This window comes from Phyllostomus hastatus, unplaced genomic scaffold, assembly GCF_019186645.2.
Source record: "Phyllostomus hastatus isolate PE091 unplaced genomic scaffold, TTU_PhHast_1.1 phas_scaffold_1674, whole genome shotgun sequence".
NCBI lineage: Eukaryota > Metazoa > Chordata > Mammalia > Chiroptera > Phyllostomidae > Phyllostomus > Phyllostomus hastatus.
The window spans coordinates 20360513-20384235 of record NW_025334011.1 but is presented as its reverse complement, the minus strand read 5'-3'; the positions used below and the strand labels follow the sequence as shown (position 1 = coordinate 20384235).

General features: G+C 38.2%; 1 protein-coding gene across 12 annotated transcripts in view; it reads left to right on the top strand.

Moving 5' to 3' along the window:
* Positions 1-23723, top strand: part of CACNB2 (calcium voltage-gated channel auxiliary subunit beta 2) — a 329859-nt gene that overhangs the window by 204915 nt on the left and 101221 nt on the right. For 10 of the 12 annotated variants that reach the window (XM_045857654.1, XM_045857659.1, XM_045857662.1 and 7 more), the window contains one exon: positions 15832-15951. In XM_045857654.1, coding sequence (XP_045713610.1) covers positions 15832-15951 — 120 coding nt within the window. Of the gene's footprint in view, positions 1-14623; positions 15007-15146; positions 15242-15831; positions 15952-23723 lie in introns of those variants that run through there. The other 2 variants (XM_045857658.1, XM_045857665.1) reach the window with 2 other exon arrangements.

Genomic DNA, 23723 nt, shown 5'->3' with positions numbered 1-23723 from the left:
GAAAAACAAAAAAGAAAAGAAAGAAAAAGAAAAGGAAAAAGAAAAATTACCCTAGCCAGTTTGGATCTCTTATCTCCTAGCATCATCCAGATTTGGTCAGAGTTTTCAGAAAGGCCGTCTCCTGTGATACGTTTTGCAAATGCCTATCATCCCAGGAACTGTTTTTCTCTCTGCTTACAGTTTTATCTTTCTCTTCTATCTGTCTCATATTTGGATGCCCCATTGGTAGGAAAAACAGGTGTTAGATTATTTGCTAAACAATGCACTGAGTCCACAGAAATTATCTTTTTACCTGCTTAATACCCAGTATCACCCAAAGTTTGATATAATAGACATATTTACTTACCCAAAAATGTTTATTGAGCACCTACTGTGCACCAAGGTGGGTGCCAGGTAATCAGTGAGGAGCAGAAGATCCAGAGGTTAACAAAATGAAGTCTCTTTCCTTGTGGAAGACCCACCTCTGCAGGGTCTGGGGGTGAGAGGGTCAATGGCAACCCAAATAGTGCCTGCCTTTATAATGACTGAGAAGGCCGATTTGAATTTAGAGTTCTTCTTGAAGCTCCGGATGGAGACGTGGCAGCAGAGAGAGAGCTGACATGCAGCTCCCTTGATCCATTAGGCTCTGTCAAGATCCTTGAGGGGCTTTTGTCCTGTCCGTTGAAGCTCCTGTTCATTACTCTCTCCCTAGCAACAGCTGCCCTTGGCCACATCTGGCTCTGGGATTGTGCACACTGGTGGGGAAGTATATCATAAGAAGGATAAACCTGAGAAGAGACCAAAGCAAACCTAAGAAACAGACTCAAGGCCATTTGGCCAGGGGATTTTGGGATGTCTGATACCCAGAGCAGCCAGAGCTACCCTGACTAATATGGTAGCCCTTACCATGCATGGCTATTTAAATGTCAATTAATTCAAATTAAATACAATTTTAAAAGTTGGTTTCTTATTGCACTAGCTATATTTCAAGCCACGTGTTGGCTAGAGGCTACAGTATGGGAGAGCGCCGATACAGAACATTTTCATTATTACACAAAGTTCTGTTGAACAGAGCTGGTTTTGAAGGAGTGGCATGGACTACAGATATACATGCAGGGCCAGAGCAGAACTTTCTAGAGCTCTCAAACTTGGGCACAGACAACTCTTTCCCAGGTCTAAGGGTCATGCTGCTTTATAGAGCTTACATTCTAACTGAGGGTAAAGGGGAGTGGGACAGATGATTAAAAGGTGAACAATGATTAAACAAGTATGTTTGTAATCTCACAGAATCTCCAAAGAAAATAAACTGGGTGGTGTAATAAAAGAACTGTAGCAAGAGACAAAAGAAGAGTTGCAAGCAGTGGAAAAACAGAAGTAGAAGTTCTAAAGCAGAGGGCGTTTGCTGTGTACAGAAACAAACAGAAAAGGTATTGGTCACAGCTGGAAGGTAGTGAAGGAAAAGCGGGGCCTGCAGATGTAGTAAAGGCCAGTTATATAGGTAAGGAGTTTGGGAAGGAGTATAGGTAAGTGAAATGGGAAGGAATGGAATATTTTAAAGAGGGGAGTGATATGATCTAAGGGACATTAGAGGGATATTGATGTGGCCACTGGGTGTAGAAGGGTGGGGTCAGGGCAGAATCTGACCAATCAGAAAGCTGCTCAGGAACCTGTCCACAGGGTTAGTGATTTGACTAGGTTTGTGGTCGTGAAGTGGAAGAGGCGGGCCACGATATTTCCATAGAGATGAAAATCAGAGTAGCATCATTTTCAGGCAACAGATATTGAGTGCCTGCTGTGTACCAGACCCTGAGTTAGGTACTGGGAATTCAACTGTGAAAAACAGTGACACAAATCCACGTCGGTGTGGAGTTTACATATTAGGGGCAGAGTCAAGTCATAAATAAATCTATGAATATCTGCGTGGCATGTAGAAAGCGGAGAAATATAAAATGAAGAAATATGAAGCAGAGAAAGGGGAATAATGAGTAGCTAATCAGTTGTCATTTTAAATGCTAGTTATATCAAAACTATGACCTTTCACCTTGGAAATTTACAAAACATTTTGGGAGAAAAGAAAAAAATGTTTCCAAAGGCAGAGTTAAGAGGGCCAAAGAGGCACCATGGTCCCTCCCAGTTCTGTCATCATTTACTAAGTCAGTATTGAGACCTCCCACGACACCCCCCACCCACACAATCAGGGTCAGATTCCTGCCTCTGGGTCCTATTTCTGACGTAGGTGGTCACATCCTGGGAGAAACTTGAATATTTTTCATCATAAAAATAAAGTGTGCCTCTTCTTTAATTGAATAAATTTCAAGTAATGGCTGTATATATGAAAAATATATCACAAAAATTGAGAATAGGGACAGATTTTGTAAATCTTTGTGGAAAATGACCTAGAAATGTTATTTTTAAATGTCTTTAAGCACTATGAGCGTGGTAAACACACAGACACTCACAACTTCAAGCATTACAAAGGTAGCACAATGAAAAAATAAGTCGTTCCCCTCTCTGGCCCCGGATTCCTTAGGTTTCCTCCTCAGGGGTAACCACTGTCACCAATTTCTTCAGTGTCCAGTCATAGAAGTGCTCACTCTTGAATAAACAATGCAATCGTATGCAGAGCTTCAAAAAAAGGCTGATGCCTGATTCTTCCCCTCAGAGCTTCCAGTTGAATTGGTCTGGAAATGGATCAGGCACAGAGATTGTTCTCTAGGTGATTTTAATGTGCAGCCATTCAATATTCTAGAGATAGCATAGGTACATATATGTGTGTGTGTGTGTGTGTGTGTGTGTGTATTTAAAATAGTATCTATACAGCTAATAGCAGAGCAGTGTCCACTATTTTGCCTTTTTTCTTTTATTTTTACCTGAAAATATATCTTAGAGAGTATTCCATGTTAGCACTTATTGCTAGATATACACAAATCCCTGTCTTGTTAATTGTAATGTTTGAATATTATGGCATCATATGGATTCCACATAATTGGATATAACATTATTTTATCACCCTCCTAATGATGGACAGTTAATGTCATTCAAAGTCATTTGTCAACACAAAAAATGCCATAATAAACATCCTAACATATCCAAATACCAGTATTTTCTTTGCTTTCACCGCTTTTAAAAACATCATAATTAAAATAGGGCATTTCTTTTTATGTGAATTCCTCTTCCTATATTTTGTCTCTTTTTTTATAGAATTTTTTCTTACTGAGTTCCAAGATGTATTAATATATGAAAAAAATAAACACTTTATGAATGGTAGATATTTTGCCAGTTGCTGATCCTTTTTTAATTTATGATTTTTAATTCTATGTAGTAAAACATATGGCTCTTATGTTTTTAAATTTTTAAATATTTATTAGTAGTTGATCTAGGTACCATAAGTTACCAGAGGACAGGGAATGTGTCGTATTTGTTGTTGAATGCCCAGTGCCTGGCATATGACAGGTGCTTTTTGAAAGAATGGTTGGATGTGAACATAATGATATCAATATAATGATGATGAAGAGTCATTTAGGCTGATTCCATGTATCCATCCAGAAGACATTAAGGAATTAATAGTATTACCACAATTCACTTCCTTTTGTAATAGAATGCATCAATATATACCTGAAATATTGAGTGCATATCTATCTGAGTTATCTCAAAAGACTTCCTCTTCCTCCTTAAACATGCTAAGATCATTCTCCTCTTCAAGTTGGTCCAGATGGATTGGCCTTAGAACATTGTTCCCTTTCCTCTTTCTATGTTTGCCTGTAACTTCAAAACCCAACCTAAATTCCATTTTCTTTCAGAGGCCTCTTTCTAGTCTCTCTGCTACCTTCCCTCATAACACCCCCTGTGCTTTCCCTTTATAGTAATTACCAAAAAGGTTATGAAATAATTTTTTGTGTTATTGCTTCTGTAATATCCGTCTCCCTCAGTAGATTGTACATCCAATCATGTCTTCCTTCCACATGGGCACCGGCACTAGGGATGCAGAGATGAAGAAAAGCTTCCTGACTTCTTCATCAACATTACATTCTAATGTTATCTCTGTGTGGGGGAAGGAGAGATAAGAATAATAATATTTGGTTATACACAATGTTGAATTATCGTCAGTCAGTGGAAGACCTAGTAAGTGTGTATCTTTGGTTTGCAGCGTCTGAGCCTGGTGTCTCTTTTAACAGTGGAAGCATCAGACATGTAAAGTGTGCAGGCTCCACCAGCCCGTGGAACAAAGTGCAGGGTCACAGGCTGTGATCAGCAGCAGACACCAGGCCTTTTCTAAACTTGACTCAACTGTCAAGCCATTTTCACCCTGCTCGATGGAAGTTTTACCATCATTGAAATTCAATATGCTTTTAAACTTAAAATTACATTTGTCACAGTCACTTGGACTGCTATAATAAAATGCCATAGATTGAGTAGTCTATGAACAACAGAAGTTTATTTCTCACAGTTCTAGAGGCTGGGAAGGCCAAGCTCAAGAAGACCCTGAAAGATTTGGTATCTGGTGAGAGACTGTGCGCAGATTCACGCCTGCCTGCCTTTCCCTGTCTGACAACTTTTCTCAGTGTCCTCCCTCGTGGAAGGAGTCTAGAAAGCTCTCTGGAGTCTCTTTAATAAGAACACTAATCCCATTCATGAGGGCTCCACCCCAGTGACCTAACCACTTCCCACAGGTCCCACCTCCCAGTATACCTTGGGCATTTAAGTTTGTCAGACAGGAAATATTATTTGAATTGCTTTTCACCAACTGTCTTGTCCCATATTTTGTTAAATGTTAATATTGTCTGGATTTTCTAATATCAATATTTTTGTTAATATAATCAATAGCTTGGTTATATATCCAGCTAAATGATCTGAAATGGACAGCCTACTTCTAAACATAGATTGGTGTGAACCAGATTGTCTTTATAGTTCTTAAATCACCTCCTGAAGGTAGGTTATCTGCTTAAAGGGACACACTAACTATTGTAGGTCAGTCAGTACTTTTCACTGCTTCATTACTAAATGCTCCACACCACTGGCACTTTTCAGCCAAATCCCTGGTTGTATAGCCTATTTTTCATACTAAATCTCTCTGAAGCAAAGTCATAGCTTTCTGGAAGGTTAGACTTTTAGAGCAGTGTATTAATAATTTACTACCAAGTTAGTGAATCATTTGGCCTGCTTAAGTATCTAATCTAGTACCAAAAAATTATTTAAATAGTCATATGAGAAAACACTCGTTTCAGTGGATATTTAAAATAATTAATACATTTTCTACAGAGAAATGTAATACTTTAAAATGTTAGCATTTCACGTTTTAGTACTTTTAATTCTTGAGTCCTACCTGATATGACTCAACATTTTTCAACATTTTTTTTAATGGGCATACAGGGTCTTCCTGGAGATCCAGAGCTTGCTTCCTGTCCCCACATGCAAAAACAAAACAAAACAAAACAAAACTTGTCAGGGGTAAAAGACACTGAAATAGAGAACAGACTGACAGTGACCAGTGGGGAGAGGGGAGGGAACTTCAGGGGAAAAGGGGAAGGGTTTACAGGAACAAGTATAAAGGACACATGGACAAAAACTGGGGGGCAGGGTGGAAATGGGAGGGAGGTGGGGAGGGTGGGAGGGGTGGGCTGGGATGGGAGTAAAAGACAGAAAACTGTATTTGAACAACAATTAAAATAATATTTTAAAAAAAACAACAAACCAAAAAAAAAAAAGAAAAAGAAAGAACTGTCAGGGTTAAATCACCAGTTAGAGAAAATATGGATCTGAAAACTCTATTTTATTGCAACACCAAAAATATTTTCAGAGTATTTTGTTAGACATTATAACTACAATATGAAACAGCTTTTACTTCTATTCATAAAAATGATAACATTTCAGAAAATTTTTACATTTATCCTTACATTTTTTAAAAAGGAAAACCAATCCAACCCTATTTCTTTCCTTCTGTCCTTTTTGTGTACTCCTAGTATTTTTACATACATGAATGTACATTTTTATAGAAATGATCCAGGATTTTCTTTTTTTTTTTTTACTAAATATAACTATTATAAACATTTACCTGAAAGCTCTTTGGGCTTGTAACTATTATTAAGGTTTGTAATAATTTACTAAGTGTATGGAGCATAATTTAACAATTTTAGGATAGGTCCTAGAAGTGAAATTGTTAAGACTAATTCTAATTGTTAATTTAGATATGTGTTAATCTCGATATGTCTCTAGATACAAATAAAGAGAACATTGTTTTCCCAATAGATTGTATGAAAGTCAGAAAAGCACCACCAAGATGTGAAAGCATCAGTTTCACGAACCTCACAACATTGTGGATTAGTACTTTGCTAAAAAGAGTACTATTGAGGAAGTGGGATTGTTTTTAATGAGGCTTTTTCTAGATGCTTGTGACTGATTACATTTTAAATTTTTAAATTTATAACCTTTGTCTATCTATATCGTTGATCTCTTACAGGTTTCCTTATCAGTTAGTATAACTTGTGTATGTGCAAAGAAAATTTTAGAAAGTCAGATCTTTACAGACTGAAGTCATAGCCCTTTTCACGGCTGCGTGGTTCCTTGGACAACACACATGGGTACTGTCCTTTAAGGTCTGCAGGTTAACTGTTCACCAGCACCTGGCAGAACCGGCCCTGAAAGGCAGGGGCCAAGGTTTACTCTTCGTTGTGCCACTTAGGGGAAGGCCCGCAGCTGGACGTGCCATCTCTCAATGTGCCCTTCACTTAGTCCTAGAGAGCCCACTGAGATGTCCTGGAATTCACATTTGTCTAGTCAGTCCGTTACCTTCCTTTAAATATATTACTCAAAATTGCCTGGAAAAATGTCTTTCTCCGATGCTAGGTGGATTTTTTTAAAACATTCTATCTTACTAGAAGTATGCACAGTCACATTTTCTGCTGTGAATTTAAACTCTCTCCCCACAGAAATGCAGTGGTGTATGAGAAGTAACAGTCAGTGCCGAAGAGTCATACAGTATGTCATATTTACAATGTATTTTAAACCATCTGCAAGAAATTTTCAAGAATATTCTTTCTAGTAGCTTTGATTTAGTGTGCTCATTTTAGGGGGAAGGAGGTTAGCCCAGGGAATACTTACATGACTTGCCTCCGGCTGCACAGTGAGTCATTAGCAGCTATCTGGAACTTGGAGTCTCTGGAATGAAGAAGTAGAAGTAATGGGGGGAAGCTTCATAGAACATGAGCATTAATCATATTTTTCAAAATATAAAACCTCTTTTAAATTCCTTGGAAGATGGCTACTATATAAACTTTAAATACAATGACTTTTTGTTTTTGAGTGGCTTGCTTATTATGGATCAGGTTTATTTAACCAACTGACCTAGAGTTGACACTAAGTTAACAAATTTGGTATTTATTGAGGTTTATGATAAAACACCAAATACTATATCTTCAGGCTGAAGTCTTGGTTTAGAAAATGTTTATTGTTTACCCACTATGGGTTGGTCAGATTGTGGTTGATGCTTTTTTTTTTTTTTTTGGAAGAGGTGTGAGAATGTTTAGGCATATTTAGAAGCGTTTAAGAGTGCTAAAAAGGACCCTGTAGAGTGGAAGAGCTTCAGGATGTAGGAGGTGAGGGAGAATAGGCTCTCTCTGGTAATCCTTATTCATTCATTCAACAAATGTTTACAGAGCATGTGTCCTGTGCCAGGCACTATTCTAGGTGCTTGGGATAAATGAGTGAACAAAACAAAACAATCTCTGCCTCACAGATGTTCTATTCTATTGGAGGGAGATAGATACTGAACAGTAAACATAATTAGTAAATAAACTATATTTCACGTTGGAAGGTAGAAGCAGTATTTTTAAAAAAGTAGAACAGAATAAGTGAGGTTAGAGACACTAGGGGGGCAGTAGGATTATAGCTTTAAATTGGATGGTCACAGAAGACCTCTGTGTGAAAAGGTGATGTCTGAGCAAAGACTTGAAGGAGGTAATAGGCTGTCGTGTAGAAATCTAAGGAGGGAGCATTCCCTGGTGCCCATGAGGAACATCAAGAAGGCCAGCGAGGTTGGAGCCGAAAGGAGGTTGTCTGTGTGAGTGGAGGGAGTAGGAGATAAGTGGAAGAGGAGACTTAGAATGAGCAGTCAACCTGTGAAAGAGAGAGAGAGGGAGACAGAGACAGAGAGACAGAGAGAGATTTCTTGGAAACCAAGTTGAAGAAGTGAATAAAGGACAGGGAGTAATATTAAATAACCATGCTAAATGCTACTGATAGTGAAATAAGATGAGCACTGAGAACTGAGCCCCGGATTTAGCCATATATCATTGATGACCTTGAGTAGTTTTACTGGAGTGGTGGAGTGAAAGAGAGAAGGTTTAAGAGAGAAAACTGGGCCCTGGCTGGCTCGCTCCATTGGTCAGGGCATTGTCCCATATGCCAAGACAGCCGGTTCAATCCCAGGTTAGGGCACATGGAGGAATCAACCAATGGATGCATGGATAAATGGAACAATTCAGTGTCTGTCTGTCTGTCTGTCTCTCCCTCTCCCCTCCTTTCCTCTTTCTAAAAAAAAGGAAATAATAAAATTTTTTAACTGAAAAAGAGATAATTAGAATAGAAGAATCAGTAAGTAGAGGCAACCTCTTTGAAGCATTTTTTTTCTGAAAAGAAGAACAAAGAAATAGGGTAGGAGCTGGCAAGAAAATGGAGTTAAGAGAAGGTTGTCTTAGGCAAAGAGAAGTGTAGCATGTATGCATGCTGATTTTAGTGGTTCACTGTAAAGACTAACAGTAGTGATATCCATGCAGAGTTTCTATAGCCACCCTGAATTCCTGTACCTAACATTTCCTCTATGTGATTCATTCATCCCTTTTCTCTCATAGAATTTTTTTAGCAATATTTTGAGGAAGTAAACCTCTCCCAGGCTGTAATTTTCTGCTTCTTGCCCACTCATTTCCATTCTCATGACTGAAAAGTAATATTTTATTTTAAAAAGTATTAATATGAAAAATTCTTGTCATCTATCACCACCCATAAATATTTATTAAGGCCTAAAATATTCCCCAACACAAAAATGCACACACACACACACATACAAACTGTTTATAATTATGAAGGGAAATTATTTATCCCATGCCTGAAATCCAAATGTAAAATAATATGAAAATTGGCCATCTAATTTTAACTTTTTCAAAATGATTCTTTTTAACTGTCAAATTTTACAAATATTGGAAAGAGGCTGTTACACAAAATACAAACCACCATCATCCCCTCACTCCAAGGAAAAATTGGGTGATGACAGTGTTTTGAGTATATTACTCTTAAAGATTTTTTAGTCACATCTCTGAGCTTTACACATACCATTTGTACTTTTGAATAACTTCAGCCTCAGTGCAGGAAAACTAACAAGTATTCCTGCTGAACCGAAAGGTTGCTCAGAAGACACTTGAATCCCAGCCAGCTTCAGGCAACTTTAGCTGCCAAAGAGACTACTGAAGGTCGGTCTGCCAAGTTCTGTTGATTTTCAGGGAAGAGAGGAAAATTTCAATAGCCAGTTTCTTGATTTCCATTGTTTTCCTATTCTACTTATATACTTTCCATTGTAGACAAGTGATGAGCAGAATGCTCTACAATTGTGAGCAGCTTTTTTAAAGCGAGGAAAATTTCAGGGCAGCAGCCAACTCTTTGAATCTTTCTTTCCACAAAACAGCAGTACATCGATGAATGAGAAATGATCTGTTTCATTGGACCCTCATTGTACCTTCACTGCCTTTTGGGAAGATAAAATTTGAGACTCTGAACTTGAATTTAGAAAAGATAACTCCCACCTCCACTGATCATTAGTTTTGTAACCTTGGTGAGGTAACTGAACTTTCCTGTGCCTCAGTTGTTTTATCAGTAAAACTAGAGATAATTAGAAACAAAATTATTTATTGTTTGTGAATGAACACAGTGCCTAACATAGTATACACATTCATTAAAAATTAGTGATTGTTATCATTCATATACATAGTCTAATCTAAATAAATTGTACTCATTAGTAACATAATATAGACAATCTCAAAAATATACTGACTTAAACTTTTATGAGACAGTGCTGGATTTAAAAAGAGAAAATCAGAGAACTTTGTTTGAATCTCAGGAGACATGATTGTTCCAATAAAGTGGAATTTGCTGGCAATTTAAATACCTCTTCTAATGAAGAAAATCAAAAATGTCTTTCTGTGAGATGATGCCATACAAACAAAACGGAGTCCCCAAATCCATACTCCAGGTGTGCCTACATGGGCATCCACCTGTCCAGTGAGAAAGAGAGGAGGAGGGAGGGTGAGTGATCTTAAATACTTCTGAGAAAAGTAGCATGTTAGCTGTACTGACCGCTTTCCAGTTTTTCAAATGCCCAAGCATACCTCGTCCTCACGGCCTTACTTAGCATGTGCTCTTCCCTCTGCCTAGACATCTCTTTTCTCAAAAGTTTTCAGGGCTATTTTTTTTTCTTTTCCCTTGGGTTTCAGCTTAAATATCACCTCTGAGTGTTATAGCATCCTAACTAAACTAACATCTTCCCATCATCATTTTATCTCAGCCTGTTTTATTTTTTCTCATTGTAATTGTTTTTGATAACTTTTTTTAAAAAATGGTCTCTTTCACTGGAATGTCAAGTTCCATAATGGAAAGAAAGCTTTAATCCTTTTCACGATCATATTCTCAGCATTTAACTTACAGTTGCAACACTTACAGTTCCAAATGCATATTTTTTGTGTGGTGTGTTTGTTTGGTAAAATTTAATGTCTTCATCAATACCTACTATAACCATGCAAGGGTTATAAATTTTCCCATGCTCTTGACAAAATCGAAGCTAACATTTTAGCTTTTCCATAATCATGAAAGTACCACACAGGAATGAACTTACAGAGACTGATTACATTTACTTCTGTTAATACTTTGTCATTAAGCCAAATGGTAGACCAATTACATTTGAGATTTTACTTCAGGATGTATTTGAGCAGAAATTATGTGACATTGGCAAACTAAAGTATAATATAGCAATGAAAATGTGCTTAATCTCTAGCTTGCATCCTATTTGAATTTTTAGTGTTAGGAACACTTATGATCAGTGAACAGTGTTTTGTTTTTTTTTTCCCTGAAGAAACCAACAAAGCATGAGGAGCAATTTAGTTTCTTAGAGACATCCAGATATCATCCCAGGAAAAAAAAACAACAACACATTAGTTCTCCTAAACTCCAAAAAGAGATACCAACCTGAGAAATGAAGGAATTATCATCCCTAGCCACACAAGAGCCAGATCCTTTCCCTTAGGTCCTTGTTTTCTGACTTCTAGCCCATCTTGTTTTACTTTAAAAATGTGGGCCTGACCTCAGTGGCGGTGGATGTCTGTCTGCCCCATGACAGGTCAAGGGGAAATAATTGAAGTCAAACTTGCCATTGGCTTAGCATAGCCCTCTACATGATGAGGTCATCTGAAGTCCTAAGGATTTTGGGTGGGAAGTCATTTTGTCTAGAATTTGGGAACCTTAGAATACTCTGAGAAATTGATTTTGTCCAAGAGTGTTGCTTTAGACTTCTTATGAAAACTTCATATAGGAATATATGAATAGTTTGGGATCAAAAATGTCACTCTTGCCCTGGCTGGTGTGGCTCAGTGAATTGAGTGCTACCCTGTGAACTGAAAGGTCACAGGTTTGATTCGCAGTCAGGGCACATGCCTGGGTTTTGGGCCAGGACCCCCTCAGGCAGTGTGTGAGAAGCAACCAATTGACGTTTCCCTCATACATGTTTTTCTCCCTCTCTTTCTCCTACCCTTCCCCCTCTCCAAAAATAAATAAACAAATTTTTTTAAAAAGTCACTCTTGAGTATGTATAACTCTCATCCTTTTGGCTTTAAAAGAGAAAGCACAAGAATATTCAAAATAAATAAATGAAAGTATGTATGACCATTAGACGGTAGAGTACAACATCAACAAAGCAAACTTCACAAATACCAAAAAAGAAAAAAGCGCTAAAGGAAAAGGATGATAATTTTTGTGCCAAATTTGACCAAAAAAATGATTTGGAAAAAACAGAAATTGAAGAGTAGATAAAGGCATAAATTAATCTAATTACACTAAAACTTCCAAAAAGCAAAGAAAACATATTTTGAGTGTGGGTTCTGAGGTTAAAAGTAGAAAATTCTGGTTGAGCTATTGGTAGACATTAGGTGCTAGTTGTATTTTACAACTGTACAATGAGGAATGAGAACAGTAAGATGTAGAAAAGGAAATGTCGGTAGCTAAACATGTGATGTATCTGCAAGGACAAATGCTACAAAAGACCAGTTAATCACATTGTGGGAACTGGAGAGATCAAGGGTACATCTTGTAATGAACCTGTTCTGGAGTTAATGGAAATGACTGCCAGCTGTTTCTGACTAAAGACAACTTGAGGCAGAAGGACCCAGAAAGTCCATATGGTAGCAAAGGCAAAGCTTAATTAGATATATTACTTCAGACTGCATAGACTCGCACTCCCAGAAGAAAGGAGATTAATTGTAATGCTCATGTTGGGAGGGTGACTTTCAAAATTGCAGGAACTCTGGAGGCTCCGACATGCTGCTAGTTAGTAGTGGTTAATAGTGGTGGGAGGACGTAAGGTGACCTTACTTGTGTCTCTCCCTTTCTACAGGGGGCACGTGTAACTTCTATAGTGAAAAATATTTTGGAAGTATGTACTATTACAGGTACAAGTGTGGAAGTAACTCAGCTTCTTCTATAAGTTCCACTAAACAGTTTATAACTACAGTTCACAGTCATATCTAATATTCTAAAAGGTTAATGTAGTCTTGCAAATATTCAAAAGATCGTTGCCAAAAGTCAATGTAGAAGGTTAAAAAAACAATGAATTAAATAAACCTGGAAATAGGTTTCAAAATGACCATGCAATTAAAAGCTACCTCTTAGCCAAACAGCACGTATACGTGTGTGTATGGCCCAGGGGCACAGACAACAGTGTAGTGCGGGCACGGGTTGGGGACACTGGGTGTAGGGGCAAAAGGGGAGAACATGGGGGACATCTGTAATAGTGACAACAATCAAAATAAACTTTAGAAGACAAAATTTTTTTTAAAGTTACGTCTGATTATTGGCAATAATCTTATTTTGTTTAAAAGGAAAGATTGCATACATTGTGTGAGTTAATACTTTTCCTCTTATTATGGGCTTCTTTATGCTGAGGTGTAACCTGAACTCTTGGCAGGGTGATTGGGTCTAAAACGTCAGCAAGGGGACTGCAGGCCCTGGCACTTTCTGGGGCTTCATTGTGCTCCTTGGTAATGTGTCACTGTGCCACCTGCTGTAGGAAACTTTCTGGGGAGATGAGGAATGCCCTTGCATGTGTTGACAGACTCATCAACTTTGAGAATTTTACTTGAACAAAAAATTGGAATGCATTTTGTATCCTCCATGCATTTTACATTCACTTCATAAGAATATGAGTAATCTTTTTATTAATTTATGTAATGATGGCATAATTAAGGTGCACTTGTCTATTACTTTTATACTAAAACCCCCATTCTACTGTCCTTCCTAATATTTGTGTCAAGAAGACTGGGGTTAGCCCAGAGTTGGAAGAGTGAAAGAAGGAAGGAAGAAAGGAAGGGTAGAAACCTAAGGGAAAAATTCTTAAGAATGCCTTTCTTTCATTTACATAAGATTTTACAAAATAATTCCTCCACCACACTCAAACAGAAATGAAGCTTAGAATGCATTGACAGAATCATGTGTACTTTAAGAAACTTGAAAGTGTTTATTTCTTCATACACAAAGTTACAAAATGTAATTCCACTAGTACAGGAAATTAATAATGTAAATATATTTCCTTCTCAAACCTCAGTCACTTTATTTATAAGAGAAATTTGGACTAAATGGTTCCACGAATCCTAACTCGAGCTAACAAACCAGCCAAGCTTTGGATCTTCTTCATAATTATTGTTATAACAATTTGCACTGTTATATATTCCAGTGAATTTATTTGAAGCAGTAGTTTCTCAGTTGGAGAAGCAGTTCAAAGTCATTTTGAGATCCATTAAACTCATTGCTTGGAGCTGTGACTACTTTTATATCCTAATTAAATGGGAAAATTTCTCTCTCCCATCTTGTCTGGGAAGTCACAAGCATTCAGGAGCAGTATGCTATTATGGTTGATAAGCATTATTTGATTTTTGCTGTCCAATACTGCATATGATACTATTGTCTATGAATTGTCTCGTGGCATATATTAGACTTTCTGTAAGCAGGTAATGGACAGGGATCATTAAATGAAAAGATTACATGCTGTGTCTTTGAGAGAACACTTTATCTGAAACAAACATGACAAACTGACCTTGTGCCTGTTACTATAGAACCAAAACCCTTTCTAGCTGTTTACACGTTGAATGCAAACGGCAATTTGACACAGACTAACGGTGTGTGTGATGTGAGCATCCGCGTGAAAAGGCTACCTATGGAGCATGCCCAGTGCAGTGAGTGCGCCCTCCGCCCTCCCCCTCCAGATCTCTGAAGATAAGGCTTGAACTTTGCACTTGCAAATGTCACTGCATACGTTTTGCAATAGGTTTTTTTTTTAAAGGTTCTCTCACAACTAATTTCCTTTAACAACCCAAGAGCAGGGAAGAGAATCTTCAGGGTAGTTAGATGAATTAAGTTTAGAACGAGTTGGTGCCTGATTTTAAATGCACTTGAAGTGTTCTTTCTTTTTAAAGCAATATAAAGCATTTGAGTGTTTGTTTTTCCCCTTTGGAATGGGAAAATAAGAATCTCCTTGGATTGGAATCCTCCGGGGTAGGGAGTGAACGCCCAAGAGGCAGAAAGGGAGCGAGAAGAGGGGCTTGCCCCGAGCATGGATGGGGAAGGAGCGGAGGTTGTTCTGCAGGGCTCAGCGCGCACTGAGGATCTGTGCCCGGGGCTGCAGCTGCGGATGGGAAAGGCTCTGTCTGGCTAATGAAGGCCACCTGGATCAGGCTTCTGAAAAGAGCCAAGGGAGGAAGGCTGAAGAATTCTGATATCTGTGTAAGCTCCAGGGCTTTCGTCTGGGGAGACGTTATTTTGCCTTTGCTTTTTGCTATCATTGCAGTGAGTGCTGGCACGGGTTCCCTTATTTAGTAATATGATCCGGGTGGCAAGAGAGGGAGCCAGGGAGAGTCCTGTAATTTTCTGAGCTCCTTTTCCTATGCTGTGATTTATTGCCGAAGGAGATATCCTGGGCAGTGTTTTCTGTAGACAGGTGTTATATATCTATTTAAAGGTAATGTAAAAATGTGTTGCTTAAATATTGAGCGGAGCTGACTGCTGTTGTCTTACATTTTGTCAGAGAAGGTATCAGGTGAATGAAAAGGTACAAAAGGATGGTTAAGATTAAAGTGGTAGCTTTCCTCCTGGTAGTGACGTTTTGGAGAGTTCAAGTTTATAACTCTTTTGACTTTTGTGTATGTTTTTTATTAGTGGTATCTTCTCTCTAGTTGTAAATACTTGCTTTAGTGTGTGGGTTGTTCTTGTGGCTACCCTTGAAACCCATCTGTGCACTTCAGCCCTGCACTGCACCACGGAGCTGGTTGAATTATAAAGGAACTTGCTCGGGCTTCCAGAAAGGACAGTAACAGGAACTTAAGGCTTGAGGAGGAATGGTAACTTGGTAGGCACAGCTACCCTAGTGAATGATCTGCTTACAAACCAGAGCATGATTTTTCTAGATGGTTTGCCATGAGATGGATTATTTTCTCCTCTTTTCAGGAACTTGTAGCAAAACCCAGGAAGCTAACTGTAGTGTCAGTGAAACATTTCCAATGCAAATGTCATAGATGGAACCTATTTTAAAATGTAAATGTTCCTTCCCAGGGTTCGGCAGACTCCTACACCAGCCGTCCATCCGATTCAGATGTGTCTCTGGAGGAAGACCGGGAGGCAGTGCGCAGAGAAGCAGAGCGACAGGCCCAGGCCCAGTTGGAAAAAGCAAAGGTAAAATCATTTTCCCCTGCCCAGCTCTTTCTCTGCCTGTTGTGCGGGGTCCGTGATGGACCACCTGTGGGAGTTTCTCCTAAAACGTATGTTTGGGTCCTTATAGTATTTTACTGTCTGGTTTAAAAGAGGTACAAGAAATGAGCTTATTTTCTTCCTTTGGTAGAAAAAGAAAGTGTGATATATGAGTGGTTTTGACTTTTATGTTATTTTATGAATCAAGTAACTTATTGACGTGGTAGATGGTTTAGACACACAGAAGGGCCCTTGGTTATACAAAGAGAAAAAACTCTATCTATTATCAAAATGATTTCTCTTTATTTTTCCAGCAAACCATTTCTCTGTTTAGAACAACAAACTTTCTTCAAGTTAATGTTTATTTTGGTATTTATTTGAATAATCTTTCTCCCAAATTTTGTTCCATAAGTGTTTTATGATAATATTTTCTTATATTTAAAAAATGGGTCATATTATGCTTTTCAAAAAGAAAGCATCAAAGGATTTTATTAATTGAACACATTTCTTCCCTTGGGGCATTTCTTCTCCATCCCATAATAAAAGAAGTGCATAAATGTGTCACAGGGGGACTGGATATCAAATATAAAATATGTAAGTAGAGAATTTATCTGAGACTGTATTAGGTTTTACCAATTGTCAGGATTTGGATGCTGTTACCCATGTAGTCATTTCAATAGCCACTATTTCTCAGTCATGGATTATTGTTCAATTTTAAGCTACTCTGGTGTGTATGATACTCTGAAACTTTTAAATGAACGTATTTTAACATGATTGTTGGCTTGCTTTTGGAAAAAAATTACTGCTTTGAAAAAAGTACTGTGTTGGTCTTGCTAAAAAATCAAGGGTAACATTAGACTACTTCCGCCGGCTGCTGCATCTCTGAGATGAGTAAAATCTTTGTGTGTTGCTATGGGAATCATGGCTTGGAAATTTGGGTTTGAAAGCATGGGCCGCCCTTATGTAATATTCATGACCTCGAGCACAGCTGCCTCAGAGGTTTACAGAGACACTGCCAGGAGGCCATGACTCTTCAAAAGCAGTGTTTCCATACATCAGAACAGTGTCCTCACCCCAGCGGGCAGGGACGTCATCTCCAGGTGTGACAGTCTTCACTGCAAGACAGCCCATACACAGCAGGAGCAGGGAGCTGATGAAGCACGATGAGGCCCAGTGTTATCCGTTCATCTGTTCTACCAAAGTTAATGATTTAAAATGCCATGATGTGACAATGTGGATGAAACTGGAGGACATCATACTCAGTGAAATGAGACAGTCACAGAAGGATAAGCAGGGTTTGATTCCACTCATAGGAGGTATCTAAAGTAGTCAGATTCATATAGAGGAGAGTAGAGTGATGGTTGCCAGGGGCTGGAGAAGGAAGAAATGGCGAGTTGCTGTTCAATAGATAGAAAATTTCAGTTATGCAAGAAGAGAAAGTTCTAGAGACCTGTACAGACTATGCCTAGAGTTAACAGCACTGTACTGCACGCTTACAAATTTATTAAAAGCGTAGATCTCCGGTTAAATGTTCTTACTACAGTAAAAATTATGAAGATGAAATTAAACAATGAAGAAAATTAAATAATGTATGTCTAGTGAAGTTAATTGCCACAAGTTCGCAGTGTAGCTAGTAAATGTTGCAATTTAGAAGCTGAATTCTACATTCTACATTTTTTACCAGGGTGCAAAAAGAAAGGTTTAAAAATATAGTTTGTATTTCAGAAACAGGAGTGCTTTATTTGCACCAATTTATCCATGTGATTTTCAAATACTAAAATAAAGCCGTTTCTCAGATTTATACCACATCATCATACAACTCAAGGTCTTGCAAGTTTGGTTTTCGAAGTCTCTGGTTCCCTGACTGGGACCTTTCTGTCCGTGACTGCCGCAAGTCCTGAGTTAATTGACACAGCCTCACAGAACTTGTAGATATCTTTTGAACCAACGTGGATGAAAATACTGATCCTTAGTCAGACCAGGTACATATTCCTTGTCATAGAGTTTTAAAAAAAAGTCTATAGTTACTAATAACATAGAAGATGAAAGAAAATGAAGAGAATTGAAAACAAAGACAACGATAATTGAAGGGCTACTTCCTATGTTTAGTGAACATAGTTTATTTACATCCATTTTTCTTTAAAATTAGATCAGTATCTTAAAACTTGGATGTATTCAAATGAGTTACACTTGGGTAAGTGTGAATTTTAAAATGTTCTGAAAAAAGATAAGACTAGGATTTAAGTTCACTTTATGTTAAAATCATGGTTTGGTAAGTATGGTTTATTAGTTTCTGTATCCTTGAAAACAGAATGCAAAGAGGGATTGTAGATAGCTCATTTATTAGAATATTTTTATCTATTCCCTTCCACCATGCCTTTATATCATCATGTTTTTCTGAGATCCATTTAAAAATGAACACTTAAAGTTGAAAAATATATATGTGTGTCATTTAATTTTATTCTTTTAAAAAAATTTTTAAGATTTTATTTATTTTTAGAGAGGGAAGGGAGGGAGATAGAGAGAGAAGAGAGAGAGAGAAACATCAATGTGCGGTTGTTGGGGGTCGTGGCCTGCAACCCAGGCATGTGCCCTGACTGGGAATCGAACCTTCCATGCTTTGGTTCGCAGCCCGCGCTCAATCCACTGAGCTACACCAGCCAGGGTGTGTCATTTAATTTTAGATAGTTTAAAAGACTGCACGTCTATTTTGTTTATTGATTTGAGAGAGAGAGAGATTGATTTGCTCACTTGATTTGTTCCATTTATTTACTCATTCATTGATCGACTCTTGTATGTGCCCTGACTGGGGATAAAACCTGCAACCTTGGCTTATGGGGATGACACTCTAACTAACTGATACCTGGCCAGGGTACACATCTGTTTCGAAAGAATCAAAAGTTGTATGGATTTATTTTGTAATTATCATAGCATCTCTCAAACAGAAAGGTTTTGTAAGTGGGTGCTTTCATTCACCCTGCAGGTCATGTGTAACAGGTCTTGTGTGAATATCTGGAATAAATCTGTGGTGCTTGCAGATCCTGGCCCTCTATCAATGTGAACTACCTTATCCACTAATTGTCTTAAGAATACACCTTTGAGATAAGGTCATTGCCAATTAGTGAAACTAGAGACACCACCTTTCGGAATTAAGTGACCTACAAAAGTTTATGTAACGAGGCACTCAGTGCTTCCGGTAAAATGCAGTATTCTTCATTACCCTTTGTTATGGCTTCTCTTAAACTAGTAAACTTTACAGTGAGCAGATTCTATATTAATTTTGAGGCAAATAAATATCAGCTAACATGACCTTGTTTTTTTGTAGTTTTCATTTAATTTGGCCTTTTCAGACCCCCAGTGCACATTTTGATCCTTTTCCATTTTGCCATACTTTGCATATCTTGCCCTCTTTTAGCTGGAGCTCTTTGATTCTGCCTTAAAGACAAGTAATATGTGAACTTAATTTATTCCCACATTGATCTTTTTAAAAACTCTTGAGATATAATTCACTCACTCAAAGTGTATAATTCAGGACTTTTAAATATATTCAAGGGGTTGTACAACCATCACTATGATCAATTCCAGAACATTTTCATTACTCCCACCTCAAAGAAATACCTTGTTCTAAATTAGCAGTCACTCCCCATTTTTTCCAATACCCTTAGCCCTGGGCAACCACTATTTAACTTTGCCTCTACAGATTTGTCTCTTCCGGATATTCCATGTAAGTGGACAAATACAGTAGGTGGGCTCTTGGGACTGGCTATTGTCACTTACACACTGTTTTCAGTATTCATCCATGCTCTGGCATGTATCAGTATTTCATCCCTTTTTATTGCTAAATAATTTTCTAGTTTATGGATGTATCACATTCTGTGTATTCACTTATCTGGTGGACATCTGGATAGTTTCCACCTTTTAGTTATGAATCATACTGTTATGAGCATGTTTGTACAGGTTTTTGTGTGAACATGTTTTCACTTCTCATATGTGTGTATGCAGGAGTGAAGTTGCTGGGTCATGTCACTTTTTTTTAACTGAAAGAATATTTTTTTCTTTTTCTCCTTACTCCCCCAAAATGATCCTTTCTGCCCTGAACATGGAGACTCTAAGGTGGGAGGGAAATCTGGACATGGAAGGGATTGGCAGTGTCAATGAAATAGGTTCAGAGCCATAGTCTTTGTACAATGGATTAACATTAAATTTGAAGTCCATTGTTGTCTTATCAGTGAATGTCTACCATATTAAAGCACTTGTATTCGTCACAGTTGCTGAGTAGAGGGGCAGAAAGGACAGAGCTGCCAGAAGAAACTGGCCAACCTTTGTCTGCAGAAAGCCGATACTGTTGGTTTAGGGTGAAGAGATTGGCGGTAATTCATGCTAATTAGAGTAGCATGGCAGTGCCTTACCAGAGTAGAGGGGTCTGTGAGACACGAAGGAAAAGGCTGCACCCTGCTGGCAGGAACAGAACATCCTTCCTGGAGAAGGTGGTGGCTGGCTTCAAACCAGACCTCACAGGATGGACAAATGAATTTTAGCCTATTAATGTAGAAAGCAGGGGATGGAGAAGAGGGAAATGCCTCCAAGGCCTCTAAATAGTGTAAGTAAAGGCCAATGTAAGGCAATGCTTGGCAACAAAAAAAATACGGAATCTTCCAGAGAAACGTTCCTTTTTTGAGATCTTGCCAACTTGAAAATGTTTTTAGCTTCACATTTAATTAATAGTTTGGCTGGGTATAGTATTCACATATGAAAACATTTTCCTTCAGACTTTTAAAGACATTATTTTGTTGCGTTTTAACGCTCTGTTGATGTTTGTAGTGTCATTTGGTCCTTGAATGTGGTTTTAAATTTTATCTAATATACTAAGAACTGCTCTCCCTGTGATATTTTGACATTGTGCCTTGGATGTGGGTCTTAGTATGTATAATGCCTGGCTTCCCATACATATGTTCATTGTAAAATGCAGTCACTTCAGTTCTGGAAAGTGACTTCCTTTATTTGGAGGGAAAGGGTGTAATTTTTCCCACTGTGTTTCCCTCTTGTTCTGGTTTTCTAATGTGTCAGACATTTGATTAGGGCTTTCTTCTCCTTTTTTCCCCTATTTATACCTCTGTCTTTTTATTGTACTACCTGAACCTTACCCCATTTCTAACTCATCTATTGGAATTTTTATTACTGAAAATTTCTCATGCCCAAAAACTTTCTTCTCATCTCCACTTTCATAGATTCCTACTCTAATTCCATGGGTATAATATTTTCCCTTATCTCTCTCTCTTTTTTTTTTTGAGATTTCTGAACTGTCCCTGGTATTTACATTTTTAAAATTTGATTTTATTTTTACATCCTGGAGACTTTTTTCAGAGGTTCAATTTCTGGCTGTCCATTTATAATGAAGAAGAAGACATCATAGAGCTGACTGGCAGCTCTGAGTGCAGCCATGAAACTTCTTGACTGTTGGGCTTTTATAGGGTAATGGGCGGGGCAGGGGCGGGGGTTCTTCCAGCCTGGTCAGTGTCCACAGAGAGGAGTCCTCAGTCTCCCTGTAGTTTTCTTCCTCACTCTTTCTGTTCTGTTAAATACCACTGCTGACCATTTTCTTCATTTGACATTTTGATCTTCTCTCATTTCATTTTCTATTCTTTATATCTGTGGGTCTATACTTTTTGAAAAAAATTTTCAGGAGGAAGCATATGTTCAGTTGACCATGTTTTATTTCCCACATTTATCAATAAACATACTATGAAAGAGAAGAATAATGTTTCTCATAATAAGACAAGGGGGATATCCTACCCAAATGGAAATATTTTCCTAAGTAGCCTTTTCAAAAGAAGGAAGACACACAAATGTGTTTGTTCACCTTCAACTCAAAGATGAATTTTTTATTTCAAAAAATGTTAGACATGTTTTTACAAATGGGTCTTATTAAGAAAATGATGTTGGAGGTAGGAGAAAAATATATGTTTATGTCTGTATTGCATACTTTCTTCAACCCACAAGAAAACTGTTGGAGAGACTCTAAAGAACATGTACTAAACTAAATGGTGACCCACAGGACAAAAATGCATTTAATTGGTAAAAGATAAAATCCAGTGGAGAAACCCCATAATAGAAAACACAAAGCACGGCAGGCATTCCTAGGAAAATATCTTAGGCCAACATTAGTTTCCCATCATTGATTTCAATGTTGTCTTTTAACTTGTACATTGAAAAATTGTCAGTTCCCTTCTGCCCGTAGCAGTTACCTTCCAAGTAGAATTACAAAACTGGCTAAACATCTTTAATGTCCCGAAACATGGGTTAGTTTATCGATCAAATACACAGTAGCATAGATTATATTGTTTCCTACCTGAAAGAAATAAAAAGTGTGTGAAAGCTCCTTAAACCTGGGTTAGCTCCTAAAGTAACTCATAAGCATGACTGGGCAGGTATGGTCACATCCACTGATCTCCAATGTTAGTTGACAATTGTAGTCACAACAATAATAACATGTTGCATGATTGTGGCTCATTATACACAATTTGAAAGATATGAAAGGAAAAGGCATAGCTTTACATCTTTATAACATTTTGAAATACTTCCGAGCACTTCTGATTGTGCCATACCTACGGCATTGATCCCTAGAGTATCTTTCACATCAGACAAGTCCTTACTCATTCCTTGTTAGCTTTTTCTACAGAACAAACTGCTCTCAGTTTAGTGGCTTAAAGTCACCACCATTTTTACTTAGGTCACAATTCTCTTTGATTAATCAGTGACCAGCTGGCAGGTGAGCTGGTTACAAGGCAATCTTGGGTGGCCTCTTGCATGTGTCTGTAGGTTGGCAATTGTCAGCTTGGGTGTCTCATTCTCCTCAGGGTGGCCTCTCATCCCCCAGCAGGCTGTCTGGTTCACCCTCATGCTGGTCTCCATTACAAGGACCTCAAGAGAGAACAGTGCACGATATTCAGGTCTCTTCTTGTGTCTCGTGTGCTAATGTCCTGTTGGCCAAAGCAAGCCATCTGGCTAAGCTCACAGTGTGCAAAGGAACTACTGAGGCATCCCAGCGATTGTTACAGCCATTTTTTGTTAGCAGTCTGCCACGCCCATCTTTTTTTCCTCCCTTACCACTTTGGAAGAAGAAACTGGTCTCCTTAACATTTTTAAACAAACACTCCTGTTTTCTGTCTCATCCCATCTTTCCTTTCCTGTTAATGTCAAACTTCATTGCCCCAGGCTTCATCCTGATTCCATTTCTTCCCAATTTCCTTGAAACTGATATCTGTTGCTCTCTCTCTACTGATGGTCTCTAGTGACTTTCTAAATAAGTTCATTGGCTTTTTATTAAGCATTCCTATGACTTTTCTGTAAGCCTTGCCTTATTATTCTTCTCTAGTAAGATAATTTTGTCTTGCAGGTGCTAGTGACAAAATAAGCCTGTTTCTACTACTTCTCTTGTTCCTCTTCAGTCTTTTCTGCTGCTGCTTTTAGTTTCCTCCCCTGGAGTCTGGAAGCCTGTCCAACCCACTGTTTAGACTCTGACCTCCTGGCTTTTATTGGTTATCAAACTGATGGGTTCCTCAAGAGTTGCTGTAGAGGCAAACTGGTGCCAACAGGATGTGTCCTGCGTATTTCTCCTGGATTCAGCCAAAGTAGCTCTCCATTCATTTGACCTATTAGGACTTCCATGTAAGTTTTCCTTTGAATATAGAGCCTCGCTTCCATAATGAGTTTTAAAACCATGGATCCCATGCTGTGTATCCCTTTACTATCTCCTT